This window comes from Saccopteryx bilineata, chromosome 7, assembly GCF_036850765.1.
Source record: "Saccopteryx bilineata isolate mSacBil1 chromosome 7, mSacBil1_pri_phased_curated, whole genome shotgun sequence".
NCBI classification, from domain to species: Eukaryota; Metazoa; Chordata; class Mammalia; order Chiroptera; family Emballonuridae; genus Saccopteryx; species Saccopteryx bilineata.
In genome coordinates this window covers 53,613,113-53,635,483 of record NC_089496.1, presented here as the reverse complement: position 1 = coordinate 53,635,483, position 22,371 = coordinate 53,613,113, and the positions used below count along the sequence as shown (strand labels likewise).

At 52.0% G+C, this 22,371-nt stretch overlaps 1 protein-coding gene across 4 annotated transcripts in view; it reads left to right on the top strand.

Moving 5' to 3' along the window:
- DOCK4 (dedicator of cytokinesis 4) overlaps positions 1 to 22,371 on the top strand; it is a 348,503-nt gene that overhangs the window by 241,325 nt on the left and 84,807 nt on the right. For all 4 annotated transcript variants that reach the window (XM_066238295.1, XM_066238296.1, XM_066238297.1 and 1 more), the window contains exons 23-26: positions 1,554 to 1,746; positions 6,889 to 7,016; positions 9,735 to 9,869; positions 15,549 to 15,647. In XM_066238295.1, the coding sequence (XP_066094392.1) occupies positions 1,554 to 1,746; positions 6,889 to 7,016; positions 9,735 to 9,869; positions 15,549 to 15,647 (555 nt within the window). The remainder of the gene's footprint in view (positions 1 to 1,553; positions 1,747 to 6,888; positions 7,017 to 9,734; positions 9,870 to 15,548; positions 15,648 to 22,371) is intronic.

The window sequence follows — 22,371 nt, the reverse complement described above, 5'->3', positions numbered from 1 at the left end:
TATTTATTTTAAACTCATTGGAAGAAGTCTACAGTGTTTATGAGGAGTCAGGAAGAACACGGGTTTCGGGTGGCTCTGGCATCCCAAACGGGTCCCGGCTCTTCTAGATATTTCTGCCACCAACGTGTCCATAAACACCACTGCCCGTGACTTTGAGTTTGACTCCACCTACTTCCAGCTGGTGTCGAACCTCACGGGGACACCAGCAGGGGCCTGGCTCTCAGCCCCGGAGAGACGCGGCTCCGCCTCCAGACCCCCCAGGTGGAGGTGAGACAGGTGACCCTTCCGTTCCCTGCCTCCTCCTCGTGGATTTCAAAGGACTGAGTTTGTTTGTTTTGATGTACAAACCGAGCATCCTGCTTGAAGTATGCCCCTTAGGATTCGATATTAGCAGCCTTTTTTCTTTTCTTTAATAATAATAATAATAATAAAAGCAATTGTCAGGTTCCTTTCTTTACATAAAGAGTACTGTTCTTAGTCAGTACACACACTCCTGGGTTTACGATGAATTTTAAGGCAACCGAAAGGTGTGTTCTAATGACCTTTCCCTTTCACCCCTGATGACCCTGAAGCCAGGAGTCCCACGTGACTTGTCCCAGATCCCCGGGTCGATTGGAAGCCAGGCTCGGACTGCACCTGCTTTCAGGTCCTGCTGATGCCCGGCCCCGTGCTGTGACTTTTTTCTTTAATCGTGACTGGAGCGCTGGGGGAATGAGTGGGCTTGGTTTCTGAAGGGTGAGTGGGACTTGGATGTGCACGTCAGAGAGCTTCCCCAGGAAGAAGGGAGGCGTGGGGGGGGGGGCTTTCGGGGCCTGGCTGAGCCCCCTGCCCGTCTGGTCCTGCAGTGTTTGCCTGACTCTGGGGGATTTTTTTTTTTTGCTAATTGCTTCGCTCATATCAGTGATTTTCCAGAATTTCTCAGGGTTTTTTTTTTTTTTTTTTTTTTTTTTTTTTTTTACTTTCTGAAGCTGGAAACGGGGAGAGACAGTCAGACAGACTCCCGCATGCGCCTGACCGGGATCCACCCGGCATGCCCACCAGGGGGCGATGCTCTGCCCCTCCGGGGCGTCGCTCTGCCGCGACCAGAGCCACTCTAGTGCCTGGGGCAGAGGCCAAGGAGCCATCCCCAGCGCCCAGGCCATCCTTGCTCCAATGGAGCCTTGGCTGTGAGAGGGGAAGAGAGAGACAGAGAGGAAGGAGGGGGGGGTGGAGAAGCAAATGGGCGCTTCTCCTGTGTGCCCTGGCCGGGAATCGAACCCGGGACCCCTGCACGCCAGGCCGACGCTCTTACCACTGAGCCAACCGGCCAGGGCCCAGAATTTCTCAGTTTTTACGCGGTATCTTCACACGTGTCCAGGAAACTCGTCCTGTTCGGCTGCGTTTTGAAATTTTTTAAAACTTGTATCTTTTGGCTTTAAATCCCAGAAACAGCTGGCACTCATTTTCCCTGCCCCTCAAAAGCTGCGGGTCACCGCGGTGAACTCCCCGACATCGGTGTGCAGCGGGGCTGCGAGGGCCGCGCTGGGCGGTGACCGACCTGCCTCTCCTTCCAGGCCGTGTTCCTCAGCTCCTTCCCAGCAGTGTACTCCGAGCTCCTGAAGCTCTTTGATGTCCGGGAAGTGGCCAACCTGGTGCAGGACACGCTGGGCAGCCTGCCGACCATCGTGCACGTGGACGAGGCTCTGCAGGCGGTGAAGCTGCAATGCATCGGCAAGACCGTGGAGAGCCAGCTCTACACCAACCCAGGTGGGCGTGGCCCGCTGGCGGCCCGGGTCCGTGGAAGCTATTCAAAAAGGAAGCTGCAAACCAGTTTCTCGAACCCCTCGTGTTTTGCGATGGTGGGATAAGTTTGTGGAGTAGCCACATACAAAAGTGTAACTCTTCAGACTTCATTTCTAGAAGGAAGGAACACCCTAATGATTGTTGATTTTATTTATTTTTTATTCTGTGAGAGGAAGGGAGGCAGAGAGACAGACTCCCGCATGTGCCCCTACCAGAACCACGTGGAAAGCCCACTAGGGGACAATGTTCTGCCTATGTGGGGCATTGCTCAGCAACCAAGCTCTCCTTAGCACCTGAGGTGGAGGCCATGGAGCCATCCTCAGCACCTGGGGCCAACTTGCTCCAATCAAGCCATGGTTGAAGGAGGGGGAGAGAGAGAGACAGAGACAGAGAAGTGAGAGGGGAGGGGGAGGAGAAGCAGATAGTTGCCTTCTCCTATGTGCTCTGACTGGTAATCAAACCTGGGACTTCCCACACACTGGGCCGACACTCAACCACTGAGTCCTTCCAAGGACAGACCTGCGGAGCAGGCTCTGCTGTTCAATGTAGAGCGAGTTGCTGTTTGTGCAAGAGTGGGCTTTCTTTCTTTCTGGGTCCCTGCTTGATGAGTCCAGGTGTTTGCTCTTAAAGGTAAGTATTAGCGTTTTAACCGGTCCGGATGTGGGGCATTCCCACCGATTCCAGCATGTGCATCGGCAGGGAAGTTCGTCCAATCTGCGTGTCCTTGGAGACACACGGCACACGCGGATGGGGGATTTGTCTGCCTTGCTTTACTTATTTATTTATTTCTTGCAGTAGCTATTTTCTTAACAGTTGGTTGCAAATTGAATTCTTTAGCAATCCTACCCCACTGTCTGTGGGGAAGGAGCAGATAAGCTGTGTCTCCCCCTGTAATTAAGGATCGCTAGGCAGGGACTCCTATCACTTTAAGCTGTCCTGTATATTTATTTATTATTATTATTATTATTTTTTTTTTGTATTTTTCTGAAGCTGGAAATGGGGAGAGATAGTCAGACTCCCGCATGCGCCCGACCGGGATCCACCCGGCACGCCCACCAGGGGGCAACGCTCTGCCCACCAGGGGGTGATGCTCTGCCCCTCTGGGGCGTTGCTTCTGTTGTGACCAGAGCCATTCTAGCGCCTGGGGCAGAGGCCAAGGAGCCATCCCCAGCGCCCGGGCCATCTTTGCTCCAATGGAGCCTTGGCTGCGGGAGGGGAAGAGAGAGACAGAGAGGAAGGAGAGGGGGTGGGGTGGAGAAGCAGATGGGTGCTTCTCCTGTGTGCCCTGGCTGGGAATCGAACCTGGGACTTCTGCACGCCAGGCCGATGCTCTACCACTGAGCCAACTGGCCAGGGCTTATTATTTTTTTTATGGTTCTTTTTGTCACTGATTCATAAGGAAGTGTTGACATGCTTTGGTCAGGCATACTGTTTAAGGGAAGCCTGCCACAAATCATTGTACACGCCTGGATTTTCATTCCCTCTGTTGGCTTTCTTGACGGGGAAGAATGCCCCCACCCCGTGCGGTTGGTGTTGAGGCCAAACCCGGGGCCGGCCCACTCTGTGTCCGCAGCCCCGTGGTGGGCACGGAGAAGAACAGGGGACTCCAAACCTCACCTCTCACGGAAATCGGGGCGACTGCACAGGGAGATCGGGCTGACGCTGACAGGGACACTTTCCCCGTCGGGAAGACTTTGCATCCCTTCTGATTTGTGTTAGCGTACAGAGTCGCGTGTTCTTTGTCCCGTGGAAGGATCTTACCACACTGGCTGGGGATCCAGGGCAGGGTTGAATCGAACAGGGGAAGTGATTCATCCTGGCCTTGTTTTCGATCCTAAGGAGAAAACATTCCATCTTGCACTGCAGTTAAACCTTACGTTAGCGAAGAGGTGGGCACTTCCTAATGCCCTTTGTTGATTTGAGGAAATTACCTGTAATTCTTAGCTGCTTGACAGTTTTCTTTTTTATCATGAGTAGATGCAGAATTTTTCATGGTTTTTCTTTTTCCATCTACTGTTAATATGGTGAATTAGATCAATTGATTGACTTTCAAATGTTAGGCCTTGTGTTCCCAGAATAAGCTCTATTTAATCATAACGGGGTGTGTGTGTGCATGTGTGCGTGTACCAAATGATTGATTTTGTTAAAATGTTATAAAGATTTTTGCATCTGTATTGATGAGATATCAATCTGTAGGTTTTTTTTGGGGGGGTTGTTTTTTTTTAATCTTGTAATGTCTTTGGCTGATGTTGGCGTCTGTAATGCTTGCTTTATAAAATGAGTTGGTTGTATTTCCTATGTTTTCTGGGAAGATTCACATAGACTTGTTTTTGTTTTTTTTCCTATAACTGCTTTATTAGAATTCACAGAAGCCATTTGGGTCTTTAACAAGTTTGATTTCTTTGATCAGTATCGAGTTATTTAGGTTATCCATTTTTTTTTTTCTTGAATGAGTCAAGTGGAATTATAATTTATGCAAATATAAGACAGTGGATGTTTACAAACCAAGAAGAAGCCTTCAGAGAGGATCCGGAATGGAAAACGCCAGGTGTCTCTGAAGCTGAAGAGAGCCAGAGGGAGGAAAATTGTCCGAAAGGGCCTTTGGAAGGAATAGTTCTCACCCTGTCCCCGTACGGCCCCTAGTTCAGAGAAACTGGGAAGTTTACCGTGGATGACTCACCCGTGACGTGGACACGGTGTCCCTGGACGCAGACGCAGACACCGGTGCGTTGAGGGCAAGGCTGCGCACCACAGATGGGGCTCCCCACAGGCTGCGCCCCGCAGACCGGGCCCCCCACAGGCTGCGCAGCACAGACCGGGCCCCCCACAGGCTGCGCCCCGCAGACCGGGCCCCCCACAGGCAGCGCGCCACAGGCCGGGCTCCCCACAGGCTGCGCGCCCCAGACCGGGCCCCCCACAGGCTGCGCAGCACAGACCGGGCTCCCCACAGGCTGCGCACCACAGGCTGGGCTCCCCACAGGCTGCGCCCCGCAGACCGGGCCCCCCACAGGCTGCGCCCCGCAGACCGGGCCCCCCACAGGCTGCGCCCCGCAGACCGGGCCCCCCACAGGCTGCGCAGCACAGACCGGGCCCCCCACAGGCTGCGCCCCGCAGACCGGGCCCCCCACAGGCTGCGCAGCACAGACCGGGCCCCCCACAGGCTGCGCCCCGCAGACCGGGCCCTCCACAGGCTGCGCCCCGCAGACCGGGCCCTCCACAGGCTGCGCCCCGCAGACCGGGCCCCCCACAGGCTGCGCCCCGCAGGCCGGGCCCCCCACAGGCTGCGCAGCACAGGCCGGGCTCCCCACAGGCTGCGCCCCGCAGACCGGGCTCCCCACAGGCTGCGCCCCGCAGGCCGGGCCCCCCACAGGCTGCGCCCCGCAGGCCGGGCCCCCCACAGGCTGCGCCCCGCAGACCGGGCTCCCCACAGGCTGCGCAGCACAGACCGGGCTCCCCACAGGCTGCGCAGCACAGACCGGGCTCCCCACAGGCTGCGCCCCGCAGACCGGGCCCCCCACAGGCTGCGCCCCGCAGACCGGGCCCCCCACAGGCTGCGCCCCGCAGACCGGGCTCCCCATTGAACAGAGAGCCTACCCGCCACGTCCCTTCTTGCTTCCACGCTTCTGCAGGTGATGGGTTCATGCTGTGCAGAGAGAGCGCTCTGCAGAGAAACTGGCCCGAGAGAAGACATCCCAGATTCTGAAGTTTGGGGGTCCCCTGATGAAATGGCAGAGGACCCCTCATCCTGCTGCAGAGCCTCGCCGTCCTACGGGCTGACCCGCCCATACGGCTGACTCTAGGTTTCCAGGGAGCATGTTAGTGCCTGGCTGGACTGTGAAGGTCCCCAGATACCGGAGAGAAAGGCTCCCGTGGGACAGGCAGAGGCCTAGAGGACGAAATAAACAAACTAACAAACAAACAAAAAAGAACTTGAACGGGAAAGACAGTTCAGTGCGGAAATCAAACAAAACATCCAAAAGGATCACCCCAAAAGCAAACCCGTCTCTGAGTTCCCCGGAGAGCCAGACACCGCGGCCATGAAACACGCCTGGGGAGGCGTAAGAGGAGACCGTTCGGGGACGTGCCCACCGGTGGCCGCACCGTGACCGGGCAGCACACCTGGTCGGAGAACCGGCCTGAACGTGGCCCTGGCGGCATCAGCATCGCAGCAAGTGGGTCCCTTCCGAACGCCGGGCCCTGTGTGACAGATAGTACAGGTCACGCGCCCGTGGCGCTGACTTCCGCCGTCTGAAGGGACTCTCGGAGAGTCACGTGTGGTAGCACGAGCAGAACGGCAGAGGCGGTTAGGAGGGCAAAGTGAGGCAATATCCCAGAAAGTTAGACAAAAAAGAAAGAAAAAAAAAAGCAAGCTTTTAAAACTTCAGGGCAGGTAGATCTTCCGTTTCCGAGACTCATGACATGTGGACAGGCAAAGTTCCGGACACAGGACAGGGGAAAATAAATAAATAAAAAGGGAAGGACATAATTGTAGAAATAGATCATTCCAGGCCAGTTCCCCCAAGCCGAGGGATATGAGCGTGTGGGTGGAAGAGTCCTCGTAGGCACGCCATCCTCAGGAAGGTCTGCATTCCCGGGAGTCTTTTCCCAAAAGCGCTCACCCAGAGATAAACCAAAGCGAAGCCAAACAAGAAGCATGTCCTGTCCAGGGCTGGGAACTCGACAGCCAACCTCAGTGGTGAAGCTTCACCAGCAATCCTGCTGGGACTCTGGTGAGCAGCCAGAGAGCGGACAGGAGCGTCTGTTGAGAGAACCTGGCGCGTGCCCGCCGCCCTCGTCGCGGGCGGTCAGGAGATGATCTGTCTCGCTGGGGAGTCGTGAAACGGCGAGAGCGGAGGGGAAACCCACGGCTGTGGAAAAGCCCTGTTTCAGTGACAGAGCGAGAGGCCTCTTCCGTGCAGGAGGGCTGGGTTAGGGAAGAGGACTCTTCTCGGTTTGTGAACATCCGCCCCGCAGAACAAGTGTCTTTAGAACTCCAGGTGTGAATGAGGCAGCACTCACTGCGTTCACGGTCACGGTCCCAGGTGAGGGGAGAGGCTCGCCCGGGGCCTGTCCAGGTGATGTCGCTGACGGGGCTTCTCTCCGCAGATTCCAGGTACATCCTGCTGCCCGTGGTCCTGCATCACCTGCACACGCACCTGCAGGAGCAGAAGGACCTCATCATGTGTGCACGCATCCTGAGTAACGTGTTCTGTCTCATCAGGAAGAACAGCTCGGTACGTGGCCGCCGGTTGTCTCTGGTGGTCGTCACGGGTGGTTCCCGTCCACTGGTGGTTCCCTTCCACTGGTGGTTCCCGTCCACTGGTGGTTCCCGTCCACGGGTGGTTCCCTTCCACGGGTGGTTCCCTTCCACTGGTGGTTCCCGTCCACTGGTGGTTCCCTTCCACGGGTGGTTCCCATCCACGGGTGGTTCCCGCCCACGGGAGGTTCCCATCCACGGGAGGTTCCCGTCCACGGGTGGTTCCCATCCACGGGTGGTTCCCGCCCACTGGTGGTTCCCATCCACGGGTGGTTCCCGTCCACTGGTGGTTCCCGTCCACGGGTGGTTCCCTTCCACTGGTGGTTCCCATCCACGGGTGGTTCCCTTCCACTGGTGGTTCCCGTCCACAGGTGGTTCCCTTCCATGGGAGGTTCCCGCCACTGGTGGTTCCTGTCCACAGGTGGTTCCCTTCCACGGGAGGTTCCCATCCACTGGTGGTTCCCTTCCATGGGAGGTTCCCGTCCAATGGTGGTTCCTGTCCACAGGTGGTTCCCTTCCACGGGTGGTTCCCTTCCACGGGTGGTTCCCGTCCACTGGTGGTTCCCTTCCACTGGTGGTTCCCGTCCACTGGTGGTTCCCTTCCACGGGAGGTTCCCTTCCACTGGTGGTTCCCTTCCACGGGTGGTTCCCTTCCACTGGTGGTTCCCGTCCACGGGAGGTTCCCATCCACGGGTGGTTCCCTTCCACTGATGGTTCCCTTCCACTGGTGGTTCCCTTCCATGGGAGGTTCCCGTCCAATGGTGGTTCCTGTCCACAGGTGGTTCCCTTCCACGGGTGGTTCCCTTCCACGGGTGGTTCCCGTCCACTGGTGGTTCCCTTCCACTGGTGGTTCCCGTCCACTGGTGGTTCCCGTCCACGGGAGGTTCCCTTCCACTGGTGGTTCCCATCCACGGGTGGTTCCCTTCCACTGGTGGTTCCCGTCCACGGGAGGTTCCCATCCACGGGTGGTTCCCATCCACTGATGGTTCCCTTCCACTGGTGGTTCCCTTCCATGGGAGGTTCCCGTCCACTGGTGGTTCCTGTCCACAGGTGGTTCCCTTCCACGGGAGGTTCCCATCCACTGGTGGTTCCCATCCACGGGTGGTTCCCTTCCACTGGTGGTTCCCTTCCACTGGTGGTTCCCGCCCACGGGAGGTTCCCGCCCACGGGTGGTTCCCGCCCACGGGTGGTTCCCGTCCACGGGAGGTTCCCTTCCACTGGTGGTTCCCGTCCACTGGTGGTTCCTGTCCATGGGAGGTTCCCATCCACTGGCCCTGAACGCAGAATGCTGCATATCTTCAAAGAAACCACATCAATCTCTCTCTCTCTCTCTCTCTCTCTCACACACACACACACACACACACACACACACACACGATCGCTTTTCCTTCCTAGCTTGGTTGTGCTTTGTGCTTTTCCCCTGAAGGAATTTTTTTTTGGGGAGAGGTTTGTTTTAACCTTGTGGGATTGCTGTGACCCTGAGTCACCTGGGTTTCCTGAACTTCTATAATATATTTCAAGAAAGAACCGAGTCCCCAATTAGGAAAGTTAGAACGCTCAAAGCCTCCCAGGTGTGCTTTCAGTCTTGACGTGATGAAGGTTTCACGGTGAGAACGAGCTGCTGGTCGGGGAGGGAAGTCTTTGGGGGCCCCTCCCGTGCCGGGCTGCAGGATGGCGGTTGTCGGAGCTTGGCCGTGGCCCCCCCATCCCCCGCCCCGAGCCCTGCTCTGTGGAGATTGTGGATGCTGAGGAAAGCGGCCCCTGGGGCCTTGGGTGTCTTTCCCTATAGCTGTTACCCTACTCACCCCTCGCAGGAATCACTCACCTGCTGCGGCGTTGGGAATTCCGTCTATTTCTGACTCTTGATACAAGCGGGCATAACCACACACCTGCCTATTAGTGGGCACCACTCAGGGTATTCACGGCCGTGGCTCAGGGGTCTGAGGCAACTTCCACGCAGGGAGGATGTCCTGCTCCACCTCTGTCTGTCTGCGCTTGTTCACGAAGCCTCGGGCCCCTCTGTGAGGTTGACGGCGAGCACGGAGACCTGTGTTTGCCTCTCTCCGTGTGACCGTTTTTGTCACTCTTACGGTGGCCGTCTGAATGAAGGGCCCCACAGTCAGTTGACGTGGGACTCCAGGGGAAATGATGGAGATGAGGACCCCAGGACTGTGGGGACACAGATGGCACTTGAGAGAAGCTCTGTGTCTACAGGGGGAGGGGGACCTGGCTGGGGAGGGACCAGGCTTTTGTATTCAGCCTTGTGAGCCCAGGCTCCGGGGTGACCTGGGGCGGGGGAGGAGTGGGGACCAGGGGAAGCATTAGCTGGCCCTCTGTCCAGTTCATTGGAGGCGCTTTGTATGCTATGGCGAGGCAGCACGCTTTCGCACGCGGCATTTGTCCACTGTGCCCCCAGGCCAACTCCTCCACCTGTCCGTGTGTCTCAGGGACCCATTGCCCAGCCTCAGCGAGGACTGTGGGGTAAACTTCATGCCTTTGTTTTCTGTCACAGAAGGTCACTTACTTAGGTGACGCGCAAGTGAGGTCTAGGTCTGCCAAAGCCCTTGCGTCCCCCGATTCTTCGATTTCGTGTTGGGAAATGTGCTTTCTCCCTCCTTTCCGTTCAGGAGAGATGAGTGCGCCGGCGAAGCACAGCTTCCTGAACAGCGTCACTGTCTTCCTTTTTTCTCTTAAGGAGAAATCGGTCTTGGAGGAAATCGACGTCATCGTGGCCAGCCTGCTGGACATCCTGCTGAGAACCATCCTGGAGATCACCAGTCGCCCCCAGCCGTCCGGCTCTGCCGCACGGCTTCAGTTCCAGGATGTCACTGTAAGGTCACAGGGCAAGTGGCCTGCGGGAGGGACAGGGCGTGGGGTGCCGGGCAGAGCGTCAGGCGCTCTGAGGGTGGGTGGCTGCAGGAGTTGGGGCGGGGGGAGTCTGACAGTGGGAAGCTGACCCGTGTGCCCTCAGAGAGGGACCCTCACGTTAGCCGGGAACAGGAGGGGAAGCGTCTTCGTGGGAAGGTCTCGGATGAAGTCTGTCTGACGTCGGAAAGCCGGATTTGATGTTAACCCTCGGTTTGTCCGGTTCCCGTGAACCTGTGACTTGATCTGCCCAGTCACTCTCTGATAACTCTTTATTCTTGTTTTATCTGTCAAACTGCTGGAGGGGGTGACCGTGGGGACATAGAGCAAGAGGAGTCAGGGGTCCCGAGGTCTGGTTCTGACTTTCCGCCTGTGACTAGTTAAGGACCTTAATTTGGGTGGGGGTTCTGTTTATCCAGCTACAAAACAGGAAAGTTTAGTTTGGTCATTTCTAAGGGGCCTTCAAGCCCGACTATTTTATGATCCTAATATATCACGATTTATAGGAAAGATTAGGAAATAATTGATCGGATAGTATATGTATCTATTTGTGTGTGTGTGTGTGTGTGTGTTTAGAGAACGAGAGAGGTACCCACATGGATGGGTAAATGGGTGGGTTTCTATTTAAAACTCACATTCGGTTGACCGAAAATTTATATTTTAGGTCTAATTAAGAATATTCTTCCAAATATCATTTGCAGAAATATCAGTGGGTGCTATATAGCTTCCACATGTAATGAATTATTTAGGAAAAATAGTCGGCTTTTTGTCATTATTTTTACAGAGTGCCCTGTAGAATCCCTGTCTTCGGAATGTTTGCTTAGCCAAAGATGAAAATGAAGTTTTGCTTTTACTAAAAAAAAAGAAAAAAAAGAAAGAAAAATGAGAAGCTGGCCCGCGGGTCTACTGCCCAGTTGGCTGTGGCAGGACGGCCGTCTCGTGTTGAAGTTTCTTTTCTCCGCGTCCAGAACCGAGGTCCGAGGAGACTGAGCCCGGGTCTGGGAAGGGAGCTCGCTCTTGGATCGCACTGGGGTTCAAGGTCGTACAGAAGGGCATCCCAGTGTGTGTAATTGCTGGCGTGCCCGGTCCAGAGGAGACGAGAGCGAGCAGTGGTTTCTCCTGGTCGGATGGGGTTTCCTGTGCCACGTGGTACCCAGCATGCGGGTAGCGCAGTACTTGGCACGCAGTGAACGCGCAAAACACGCTGTAGCCAGTACCACCGGAGCGCGTCATGGGCTTGGTGGTGTGGGGTTTTTAAATTTCACTCTCTTTGCGAGGTTGTTTTTTTGTTTTGTTTTTGTATTTTTCTGAAGTGAGAAGCAGGGAAGCAGAGAGACAGACTCCCGCATGTGCCCAACCGGGATCCACCTGTCGTGCCCACTAGGGGGCGATGCTCTGCTCATCTGGGGCATTGCTCTGGAGCTATTCTAGCACCTGAAGTGGAGGCCATAGTACCATCTTCAGTGCCCGGGCCATCTTTGCTCCAATGGAGCCTCGGCTGCGGGAGGGGAAGAGAGAGACAGAGAGGAAGGAGAGGGGGAGGGGTGGAGAAGCAGATGGGCGCTTCTCCTGTGTGCCCTGGCCGGGAATCGAACCTAGGTCCTCCACACGCCAGGCTGGTACTCTACCACTGAGCCCACTGGCCAGGGCCAGTTTGTTTTTTAATTAACCTTCTTATTTTGCTGTCACTGTAGCGTCACATGCAGGTGGGAGAACAGTACCGAGACATCCCACGTGCCCGTGCTCAGCTTCCCAGGTGGACACACCCGACAGGACACTAGTGTAGGCTCACAGCTGGGAGGCTGACATGGACATGGATGCAGTCAGGGTGCATCCTTCACCCCCACCCCCGGCTCCTTCATGTCGCCCTCTTATCTCCAGACTCACATGCCTCCCCGTCCCTGCCTTCCTCCGTAACCCTGGCAACCAGAAGTCCGTTTCCCGTTTCTATCATGTTGTCATTTCAAGAGTGTTGTGTAAGTGGACCCCTACGTGTGACCTTCTGTGTCTTTTTTTTTTGTTTGTTTATTGTTACTCAGCATCCCTCCCTGGAGCTCCGTCCAGGTGAATGTGTCGTCTGTCCTTTTTTATCGCCCCCTGGTTTTCGTGGAGGGGATGGACCCCGTGTTTAACCACCACCCCACGGGCGGCCATCTGGGCCAGCTCCAGGTTCCGGCTGTTACTGCCTGAGCTGCTCTAAGCACCTGTGTGCAGGCTTTCTGGTCAGCATCTGTCTTGAGCTGCCCAGATGGACGCCCGGGAGGAAGGTGCTGGGCGGTCTGCCGTTGCCATGTTTTCTGTTGTGGCCGTGTCGCGACTCTGTCCTCACATACACACGGACGGTCACGCCGGTTTCTGAACACCCCAGTCAGCACTGGATGCTGCCACTTTCTGGGGAGGGCGGGGGGGGTGCATTCAGATGGCTGGTAGGTAGAGATAATTACTGTGGTTTGAATTACATTTCCCCACTGGCTGAGGATGCCAGAAATCTTTCCACACGCTTGTCTGCCTGTCTGTCTCCTCCTCAGGACACTGGCTCTCGCCTCGTTTTCCTGGTTGCTAATCGTGGAGATTTTAATGCCCTTGACTGCTGATTCTGTTTTCTGTGTCATTTCTGGGTCTGTTTCTATTGTTTATTTTTTTTCTTCTCATGGACATCATCATTTTTCATGGTTTCTGTGTATGCCTGGTAGTTTTTTATTTTTCACTTATCTATCAATTTGAGAGAGACAGGCAGACAGACAGAAACATTGAGCCGTTCCTGTATGTGCTCTGACTGGAGTTGAACCAGCAACCTTTGTATTTCAGGATGATGCTTTAACCAACTGAGCTAGCTGGCTGGGGCTGCCTGGTAGTTTTTTATTGAGTGCCAGGCTTTGTGAATTTTACCTTGTTGGGAGTTGGATTATTTTTAATTTTTATTGCAAAACATATATTTGAGCTTTGCTGTGGAATGAGGCTAAACTTCCTGGAAACTGTTTATTTCACACTTTTGCAATTTCCTAGTCAGGATCAGAGCAGCCTTTATTTTTTTAATTTAATTTAATTTTTATTTTATTTTTTTATTAGTGGGGGGGCAGAGGCACAGACAGGAAGGGAGAGAGATGAGAAGCATCATTTGTAGTTGTGGCACCTTAGTGATTCATTGATTGCTTTCTCATATGTGCTTTGACGGGGGGGGGGGGGCTACAGCTGAGCCTGTGACTCCTTACTCAAGCCAGTGACCTTGGGCTCAAGCCAGCAACCCTGGGCTTCAGGCCAGTGACCTTTGGGCTCAAGCCAGTGACCATGGGGTTATGTCTGTGATCCCACACTCAGGCCAGATGAGCTCGCACTCAGGCTGGTGACCTTGGGGCAGGCGTCCCCAAACTACGGCCCGCGGGCCACATGTGGCCCCCTGAGGCTATTTATCCGCCCCCGCTGCACTTCCGGAAGGGGCACCTCTTTCATTGGTGGTCAGTGAGAGGAGCATAGTTCCCATTGAAATACTGGTCAGTTTGTTGATTTAAATTTACTTGTTCTTTATTTTAAATATTGTATTTGTTCCAGTTTTTTTTTTTTTTTTTTAAAGAAGATATGTGCAATGTGCATAGGGATTTGTTCATAGTTTTTCTGCGTAAAAAGTTTGGGGACCCCTGCCTTAGGGTTTCAAACCTGGGCCCACAGCATCCCAGGCCAGTGCTCCATCCACTGCACCCCCCCCAATCAGGCAGAGCAGCATTTATTCTCACAGTAATTGTTTCCGACTGCTGAGGGAGGGTCCTATCTAGTGCTCTAGCTGATGCCCCGTTCATGGTGCGCGTGTCCCGTCTGCACGGTGAGCAGTGTCCGTACCCCCTCAGTCCTGCTCCCCCAGTCCCGCGGGGGGGGGGCTTCCCCAGGCTTGGGTTGCTGCCTTTTGTCCATGCACTAAATGATGACTCCTCGTGCCCTTACATTTTTCTGTTTCTTGTATTAAGTATCATGGGTTCCTTTGTTAGTTAATGGAGTGCTATGTTGAGCTTGTAGGGTATTTCTGCTAGCCCACACCAGTGTGTTTCCTAATTATTTGCCCTAGTGAGTCTGTAGGGAAGATTCTCTTTCATACGCGTGTGTGACAAATGATTATTTCCATGCAGGGTGTCGGGGCTCCTCTCTGGTCCCCCTGACCCGGCCAGTAAGTGGCCCCTTCAGGCCGTCCCTGACAGCTGGTGAGGAGGCGTCTGAGTGTCCTGACTTGGCCGCCTCTGTTGGGAGAGCCCACTTCTCAGGGCTGACCGTCTCTGATTCGATATGTGATCCTCTGGTCTCTGTCCCTGTAAACTCAAAGAAACCAATTCCTAGTTCAACCGCCTTTCCGTAAATGTCATCAGTTACCACTGACTGCTTCTCCGGTTGTGCTTGTATTGTTTCCAAATGCAATTCAGATAGCTTAAATGTAATTCAAAGCAGAGAAATTCTTTGCTGAGCAAAAAAAAAAAGGGGGAAAAGACCAGGTTTCCTTGAAGCGCAGTGTTTTAAATCAGGAATGCGCGAGGGAGCGGGAAGGACGCGGTGTCCTAGGTCTTCAGGCCCGAGGTGCTGTGTCTGCTCCTCTGCGTTGTTGATTTTCAAGATTCGGGCTTCGTAGGGGTCGGTCTCATGGCACCCCAGCCCAGAGGATCGCGGTTCGCATTATTTTTAAATGTCGATTGAAAGCAACTTGGGCACCGTGCGGCCTCCGGGCACAGCGCTGTCAGCAGACGCACCCGCTGGTGACCGAGGTCGCGTGAGTTCAGAAATGGAGCGGAAAGTTCCGGGGAGGGCTTAGGTCAGTTCCCAGCTGTGTCACGTTGGGCAGGGGTTTTAGTCCACTGAACCGACAGTTCACCTTCTCTATTTTATTATTATTTTCCCTTCTTTTTCCAAGGGAGGGAGGAGAGATAGAGAGACAGATTCCCGCATCACTCTAAGATCCACCTGACAGCCCCTGTCTGGGGCCAATGCTCTGCCCATCTGGGGCCGTGCTGTCAACCAAGCTATTTTTAGCACCTGAAGAAAAGGCTTCATGCAGCCGTCCTCAGTGCTGGGGGCCCGATGCGCTCAAACCAATCGAGCTGTGGCTGTGGGAGGAGAAGGGGGTTGAGGGGCGGAGAATTAAATGGTCGCTTCTCCCGTGTGCCCTGACTGGGAATTGAACCTGGGACATCCACACGCTGGGCCGACGCTCTACCACTGAGCCAACCAGCTAGGGCCTCAGTTTACCTTCTTTCAATAAGTATTGTACTGCCTCCTTCATAGTGCTGATGGGAGGCTCAAAGGCTTTCATGAATGAAGGCGTAGGAAAGGCTCCATAAGTGGTGGGGGTCTCACTGCCACGTCCCCTTGAAGTGTGTTGGGGGTCACTTCCCTAGGGAAAAGCTTTCATCCGAGTAAAAAAAAAAAATGCCACTCCACATTTAAAAATTCATGTGTGACAAGGAAATGGTAATCACCCCAGGGAGAAATTTTGACTGATATTATGGCTGACTTAGATTCAGAACACTTCAGAGGGTCAGCTTGGGTCAGAGTGGGCCTTTTGGTTAAGTGTTCTCCTTTAGGGGGTAGTTCAGAGTAAGTCACTGATGTTCTTTTAGGCCCTTCCTGAAAAAATGTGCTTACTTTTTTTTTCTTCTTCTTAAATTAGGGCGAGTTTGTTGCTTGTCTCCTGTCCCTGTTACGACAAATGACAGATAGACATTATCAACAGCTTCTTGATAGTTTCAACACAAAGGAAGAGTTAAGGGTAAGTGACATTAAAATTTTTTTCAACATCTCCTCTTAACCTCTCTGGTGTTCTTCACTGTTGTTCAGATATTTCCCGGACAATTGTTTTTACTTGTTTCCTTCAAATTCTAAGCTACTTTTTCTCAGCTTCATCCACATATCTGCTCATTTTATTTGGCTCTTTAAGATTTCTATACTCACGCAAAGTAACAAAACTCATTTTGGACAAGAACATGGAATTTAAAACACCTGTCCTGTAAAGCAGTTGTCCCCAACCCCCGGACCACGGACCAGTACCGGTCTGTGGGCCATTTGGTACCGGTCCTCAGAGAACGAATAAATAACTTACATTATTTCCGTTTTATTTATATTTAAGTCTGAACGATGTTTTATTTTTAAAAAATGACCAGATTCCCTCTGTTACATCCGTCTAAGACTCACTCTTGACGCTTGTCTCGGTCACGTGATACATTTATCCGTCCCACCCTAAAGGCTGGTCCGTGAAAATATATATTTTCTGACTTTAAACCTGTCCATGGCCCAAAAAAGGTTGGGGACCACTGCTGTAAAGTGCAGTTTGACAGAAAAAGGATAGCAGATCTAAGGAGACCAAAGCAAATCAACTAACTCCAGTTGAGTGGACATGGAAATACTGCCTGCCCAGACAGAGGATACAGGAGCTTGCAGAAATATGTTAGCTGATCGTGTTCCTTTAACACCACTGGGAGGAATTTGGCTGCCATGTGCTGGCCAGGGGGGCAGAGTTGTACTTGGTATTGCCTATCAGCGATAGCCAGGCATCCCCAAACTACGGCCCGCGGGCCGCATGTGGCCCCCTGAGTCCATTTATCCAGCCCCCCGCCGCACTTCCAGAAGGGGCACCTCTTTCATTGGTGGTCAGTGAGAGGAGCACTGTAAGTGGCGGCCCTCCAAGCGTCTGAGGGACAGTGAACTGGCCCCTTGTGTAAAAAGTTTGGGGACCCCTGGTCCATACGCCGTGCTTGCCCAGTGCACTGGGATTAAATAAAAAATATGGATGCTGGGTTTCTGGGTGTTCTGTCTTTGCTGAGACTGAGGGAAATCAGTAGTGCTTCCTTCATGGTGGCCACTAACAGCTTGGCAGCGGATGGTCCTCGGTCGGAGAAACGACCTGCCGTCTGATCTTGCCTACTTTTATTTCTCCCTATGCCTTCCGTTTCCCAGACGACGTCTCACGTGAACCGTCGCCCGGGAAAGGTTCCTGAGATGCTGGGGGGTTGGGGGGAGTGTGGAGAAGTCCAGGGCTGTGGGTCCCGTCACACTGTGACGTTAGGCGGCTGGAGGCCTTCCCGGCGCCTTCGGGGAAGACTTGTACGTGTTCGAAAGTAAAGATAGTGCAGAAGGGTCGCTTTATCTTTCTTTGACTCCTAACTGCCTGGTAGATGTGCTGTGATCCCAGAAGAAGCTGTCAGTTGCCATGGAGCCGTCGACAAGCTGAGTCACCCTGAGAGAAAGACGGGGTGTGGGCAGGAGTAAACTCCAGCAGTCAGTTGATTGGCGTATACCTGCTCAAGCCTGAAAGTATCCCACGGTTTTTATACTGACGTGCACTTTTTTGAGTTTAGAATTGTAAGATGGATAGAAAGCCTTAGAACTCAATATACAGAAAGCCGTGTGGTTAAGAAGGCGGGTAATTATGCGGTTACTAACTTCCATCAGATGTTGAGAGCGGAGGAACCATCAGGCCTTACTTAAGAAGTCTGTGACTTATAGTTCAAAATCTGTTAGTGCCTCGATGTTACGAAGGGCAGCCACGTCACTGAGTGATGAGTGTGATGCGTATCAACAGCCACCGTGGTCACACTAACAGCTAGGGCAGGGGTCCCCATACTTTTTACACAGGGGGCCAGTTCACTGTCGCTCAGACCGTTGGAGGGCCGGACTATAAAAAAAACTATGAACAAATCCCTATGCACGCTGCACATATCTTATTTTAAAGTCAAAAAACAAAGTGGAAACAAATACAATATTGAAAATAAAGAATAAGTAAATTTAAATCAACAATCTGACCAGTATTTCAACAGGAACTATGCTCCTCTCACTGACCACCAGTGAAAGAGGTACCTCTTCTGGAAGTGCGGTGGGGGCCAGATAAATGGCCTCAGGGGGCCGCATGTGGCCCGCGGGCCGTAGTTTGGGGACCCCTGAGCTAGGGGATCCCTCCACACCCCACCCCTGCCATGAGCCAAAGGCAGGGCTAATCTTGGTGGCATCTCGTGTCAGACACTACCCCCACACCCGACCCCGAACACTGACGCTGTCACTATTTCCGAGTTGATGGGAGGGCCACGCATTCTGTTAAACTCTGAGCTGTCGTCTCAGGCAGAGAACTCTGCTCTTCCCTAAGCTTGAATCCACTTCCTAGACCAGAACCTTGGCTGTCAGCTTGTGTAACATTTCGTCTGTCAACTCGTTAAGGGGAACAAGGTGGTTCTGGTTCTGGTGGTTTCGGTTCTGGGAAAGGACAGGCTGGCGGAGGGAGAGTTAGTTGGGGTCTTTTTGTATCTACATTTAGGTTAGACATTGAAGAAATGAGGAGACTGTCAGTAAGGAAAGGGACAGCGTGACAGAGTGATGTAAGTGGAAAAATGGTGGCTGATACTGGGGTTAGACACTTTGCCTGACCAGGTGGGGGTGCAGTGGATAAAGCATCAGCCTGGGACGCTGAGGACCCAGGTTTGAAACCCCGAGGTCTCTGGCTTGAATACAGGGTCAGCAGCTTGAGCGTGGGATCATAGACATGACCCCGTGATCGCTGGCTTGAAGCCCAAGGTCGCTGGCTTGAAGCCCAAGGTCACTGGCTTGAGCAAGGGATCACTTGGTCTGCTGTAGCCCCTGGGTCAAGGTACATATGAGAAAGCAATCAATGAACAGCTAAGGTGCCACACAAAGAACTGATGCTTCTCTTCTCTCTCCTTTCCTGTCTACTTGTCTCTTTCTCTCACTGAAAAAAATCAAAAAGATCTCTCACAACCCTACTGGTTTAAAGAACTAAGTCAACCTGTATGTCCCCCGCTCCTCCAACTACTGTTCACACAGGGCTGTGTCCCCATAGACTATTTTCTATGCTGTGTACACACACACACACGAGTTTTTAATGGAATCGTACTCTTCACGTTGGTTGCACTTTTTCATACAGTCCTATATCGTGGCTATGAAACAGTCCACGACATCATTCGTTCTTCTCTGTCTCATTGTATGCTGCACGATGTAACCATTCTCCTGTGACGGGCATTCAGGAGTTTCTGATTCTCTCCACTAGAGAGGATACGGCGGGGCACAGGCACCCTGACACACGTCTCTGTAGATCCCTGCCCTCATCGCCGTGGAATGGCTGCCCAGAGTAGGGCTGTGGGACCATGGGAAATACGCATTTTAAAGCTCAGCCAATACTGATGAATTAGATATGGAGATTTCCGGACTGATCATTTTTATTGTTCTTTCTTCCTAGTGTCACTTTATTTATTTATTTTTTTTCTTTTACCAATTGAAAGAAAGATGTGGCCTAGCCTTTTTCAACGGTTCTCTAAATCAAAATGGATTTAGAAAGCTGGTAGGTCTCAGGTGCCTGCTGAGACGCGTGGTGTTTGAACCGCACACTGGTCTGAAGAGCTGGGCTGTCTCCGGGGTCCCTGTTGGAGTGGTTTTGCAGTGGCTCGGGCACAGCATGGCCTCCCTTCCCCGTGGTCCTCGGTCTGGTGGGTGCGTGGCACGAGGCAGGGTCAGGGAGAGGCGTGGGCGCGAGGCCCTGCAGGCGGCTGCCGCTCTGCCCGGCTGAAGTCTCCCCTTCTCTACAACGTGGCATTATTTTAGAAATGACCGAAAGAAAGAAGTCAGAAGTGATTAGGGTTTTTTTCCCCCCCTTGTACTATAGTCAGTAATGTTTTATTATACACCCACCTTCTCCTGGGGGCTGGAATTTTGTCCGTACCCTTGGCCTTCGGAGTCTGTGGAGCACAGTGAGACTCCCGTTTGTGCTTGATTATGACTTTTCATACAGAACCGCGAGACTGGCGTTCAAGTATGAGATGATGCAGCTACCGGCCGTTACGTACAACATTATTATAACCTCTCATTGTCGCCCACGTCCTGGCCCACGGCCTTTCACAAGTCATGCCACAGAGCAAGCCTCAGTCCAGCCTCACACCGTGAGGACCTCGCATCACCTACAGCAGTTGTTCTCAACCTTTCTCATGCCGTGACCCCGCAATGTAGTTCCTCATGTTGCGGTGACCCCAAACCAAAAAAAAAAAATTTGTGGCTACTTCATAACTGTAATTTTGCTACAGTTATGATTCGGAATGTAAATACCTGATATGCATTATGTATTTTCCGATGGCTTTAGGCGACCCCGCCGGGGTCACGACCCACAGGTTGAGAACCGCCGACCTAACAGGAAGACGGCCAGGGTCTCGGTCGGGTCTTCCTAGCCTCGGACCACCGTCCGTGCTCCTTGTCCTCCACCGCCTTCCAAACCCTTTCCCTCCAGCCCCTTGGAACTGGTTGTGTATTCCTAGCTATCGTAAACATGGTTGTAATTCATCTGAATCCTCTTTTTTTTTTTTTTTTTTGGTCAAGTTACAAAGCCTCTTCCGCCACTGCCCATGGCCGTTGCCTAATTGATCCATTCCTTGCCCTGCTGTCTGCTTGTGCCATAAAAATCAAGCCCAAGGGTCGCTTTCTTGACACCTTCCGAGTCTCCCCCACCCCCGAGCGGCACAGAGCAGCGTGTTGTAATTATCCGCTGTTTCCTTTACTTCTGATGACTGTGGGCCCTGCGAGAGGGGGAAGCGTGTCTGGCGTGTGTCCTCAGCCCAGGGTCTGCCGTGTTAAATCTTTGTTGATTGAATCAGCGCTCTTAATACATGTCTGCCTGCTTCACAAGCCGTTTCCCCCCCCCATACAATTATTTTGACATATCATCTTTATTTTATGACAGAGAGAGAGTTCGATAGCTCTCGAGGATTGAAGGCCATTTATAGGAGTTATTTTTGCGTAAGGTGCTTTAACTGTTATTCATTGTTAAAGATATGTACTTCCCTGTGACAGTGATCATTAACACCCTTTAATTGAATTTAGACTCAACGTCGAGGGTGTTACACATTTGAAATTTGTGGCACATTTTTAAATAACATTTGATTATAATCTAAGTCATAAATAAAAACAGCATGTTCTCGGAAGGCTCTGTCCCCATCCCTGGCTCCTGACCCAGGAAACGCTTTCCTGGTCTGCCTACCTACCTCATGAAGCTTTCTTTTCTAGATATCTTAACTCAGTGTTTGTCAAGCGCTGGTCTTCCAGGAACTTCATGCCAGTCCACAAAACACTTAACCACCCTGATGTAGTATGAAGATTCTAGAGTGCGGGTGGGCACCAGCCCACGGAGTGGTGCTTGGAGAACACTCAGGTTTCATGATCTCAGAATACCACGTGTCTCTCAGATTCTGTTTCTTACACCTAATCTCTGTCCTGAGTGCATACAAGCATGTGTGTTGACACAAGGCAATTTTTTTGTACATCATTGTCAGAAAATCTTTGTAAAACCCGAATTCGATCCTTTCACATATCTGCACAGAACCCCCCACGTCTCCACGTGGCCCTCGGTAAATTTCCCAACTGCCTACCATGGAAGTAGTATGAGATTTATGTATCTTCCATGTTTTTATTTATCTTTGATTGGTCCCAATTTATCTATCTTTCATTTATTTGTTTATCTTTGCTCCATATTTATCATTTGTGTGTCCATCCATCCATCCATACATCTATTATCCATCCATCCATCCATCTATCCATCTATTATCCATCTATCCATTATCCATCATTCATCCATTCATCCATTATACATTCATCCATCTATCTATCCACCTATGATTCATCCATCCACTATCCATCCATCCATTCATTATCCATCCATTCATTCATTATCCATCCATTCATTCATTATCCATCCATTCATTCATTATCCATCCATCCATCCATTCATTTATTATCCATCCATCCATTTATTATCCATCCATCCATTCATCCATCCATTATCCATCCATCCATCCATCCATTCATCCATCTATCTATCCATTCATTATTCATCCTCCATTATCCATCTATACATCCATTATCCATCCATTCATCCATTATCCATCCATCCATCCATCCATTTATTATCCATCCATCCATCCATTCATCCATCCATTATTCATCCATTTATCCATCCTTCCATCCATCCATCCATTCATTTATTCATCTATCTATCCATCTATTATTCATCCTCCATTATCCATCCTCCATTATCCATCTATACATCCATTATCCATCCATTCATCCATTATCCATCCATCCATCCATCCATTTATTATCCATCCATCCATACATACATTCATCCATCCATTATTCATCCATTTATCCATCCATCCATCCATTCATTTATTCATCTATCTATCCATCTATTATTCATCCTCCATTATCCATCCTTTAGTATTCATCTATACATCCATTATCCATACATTCACCCATTATCCATCCATTTATCCATCCATCCATCCATCCTTCCATTATCCATCCATCCATCCATCCTTCCATCCTTCCATCCATCCATCCATCCATCCATCCATTATCCATCCATCCATCCATCCATCCATTACCCATCCATCCTTCCATCCATCCTTCCATCTTTCCATCCATCCTTCCATCTTTCCATCCATCCTTCC